The sequence below is a fragment of the Loa loa genome (assembly GCF_000183805.2).
Source record: "Loa loa unplaced genomic scaffold supercont3.4490, whole genome shotgun sequence".
In the NCBI taxonomy this organism is placed as follows: domain Eukaryota; kingdom Metazoa; phylum Nematoda; class Chromadorea; order Rhabditida; family Onchocercidae; genus Loa; species Loa loa.
In genome coordinates, this window is record NW_018112666.1 from 1 (window position 1) to 746 (window position 746).

The 746-nt window shown below is 23.5% G+C and overlaps 1 protein-coding gene across 1 annotated transcript; it reads right to left on the reverse strand.

Annotated features, from left to right (window-relative positions):
- Nucleotides 1-113: 113 nt before the first annotated feature.
- LOAG_16172 (cytochrome oxidase subunit 2) lies at nt 114-435 on the reverse strand (the record flags this gene model as incomplete). Its single annotated transcript, XM_003151660.1, has 2 exons — nt 114-208; nt 399-435. The coding sequence occupies 2 exons, from the start codon at nt 433-435 to the stop codon at nt 114-116; spliced, it is 132 nt and encodes a 43-aa protein (XP_003151708.1).
- Nucleotides 436-746: the final 311 nt, after the last annotated feature.

The window sequence follows — 746 nt, forward strand, 5'->3', positions numbered from 1 at the left end:
AACGATTAATCAACATCAAACAAACGAAAATCACCAATATCTAAATCATCAATAGACTTTATAAAAGAATCAAAACACAATTTGCCGCTATCCCCATATTCATAACTTCAATATCATTGATGACCAATAACCTTTAAAGTCAATTCAGACTGACGAAACATACGACCTTGATATTGGATCAACCAAAAACCAGGACCAGCTATAACAACTAAAAAATTAACAACCAATACTTGTAATATTAACTCAATTATACGTCTATCATTACGTTTAGAATTAAATTTAAAAGAACTACCATGAAAATATACTCCAACTATAACTAAACACATAAAAAAAAACCAAAAAAATAACATGAGAATAATAATTATGGATAAAATAACAACAAAAAACATAAGGACTACCAGGAGTAGGAAACACATAATTTTGCAAATAAATCATTAGCTTTAAAACCATTTATTTGGAAAATAAAAATACTAAAATTATACTAAAAAGCCCAAAAAAATTATAAAAACCTATGTCCCATCAAAACAAAATTCTAAATATAAACTATTATAACTAAATTAAATCATATTTAATAAAAACATACAAACCAAAGTCAAAAAAATATAACTTTGCAAAAAAGCAAAAAATAATTCAATAGGAATAACAAAAGACAAAAAAAATAAAGAATAAAATATACCAAAATCTAAAATAGTAAACATTAAAAAATGACCAATCAAAAAAATAAATACTAATACGTAAAGTTAAAG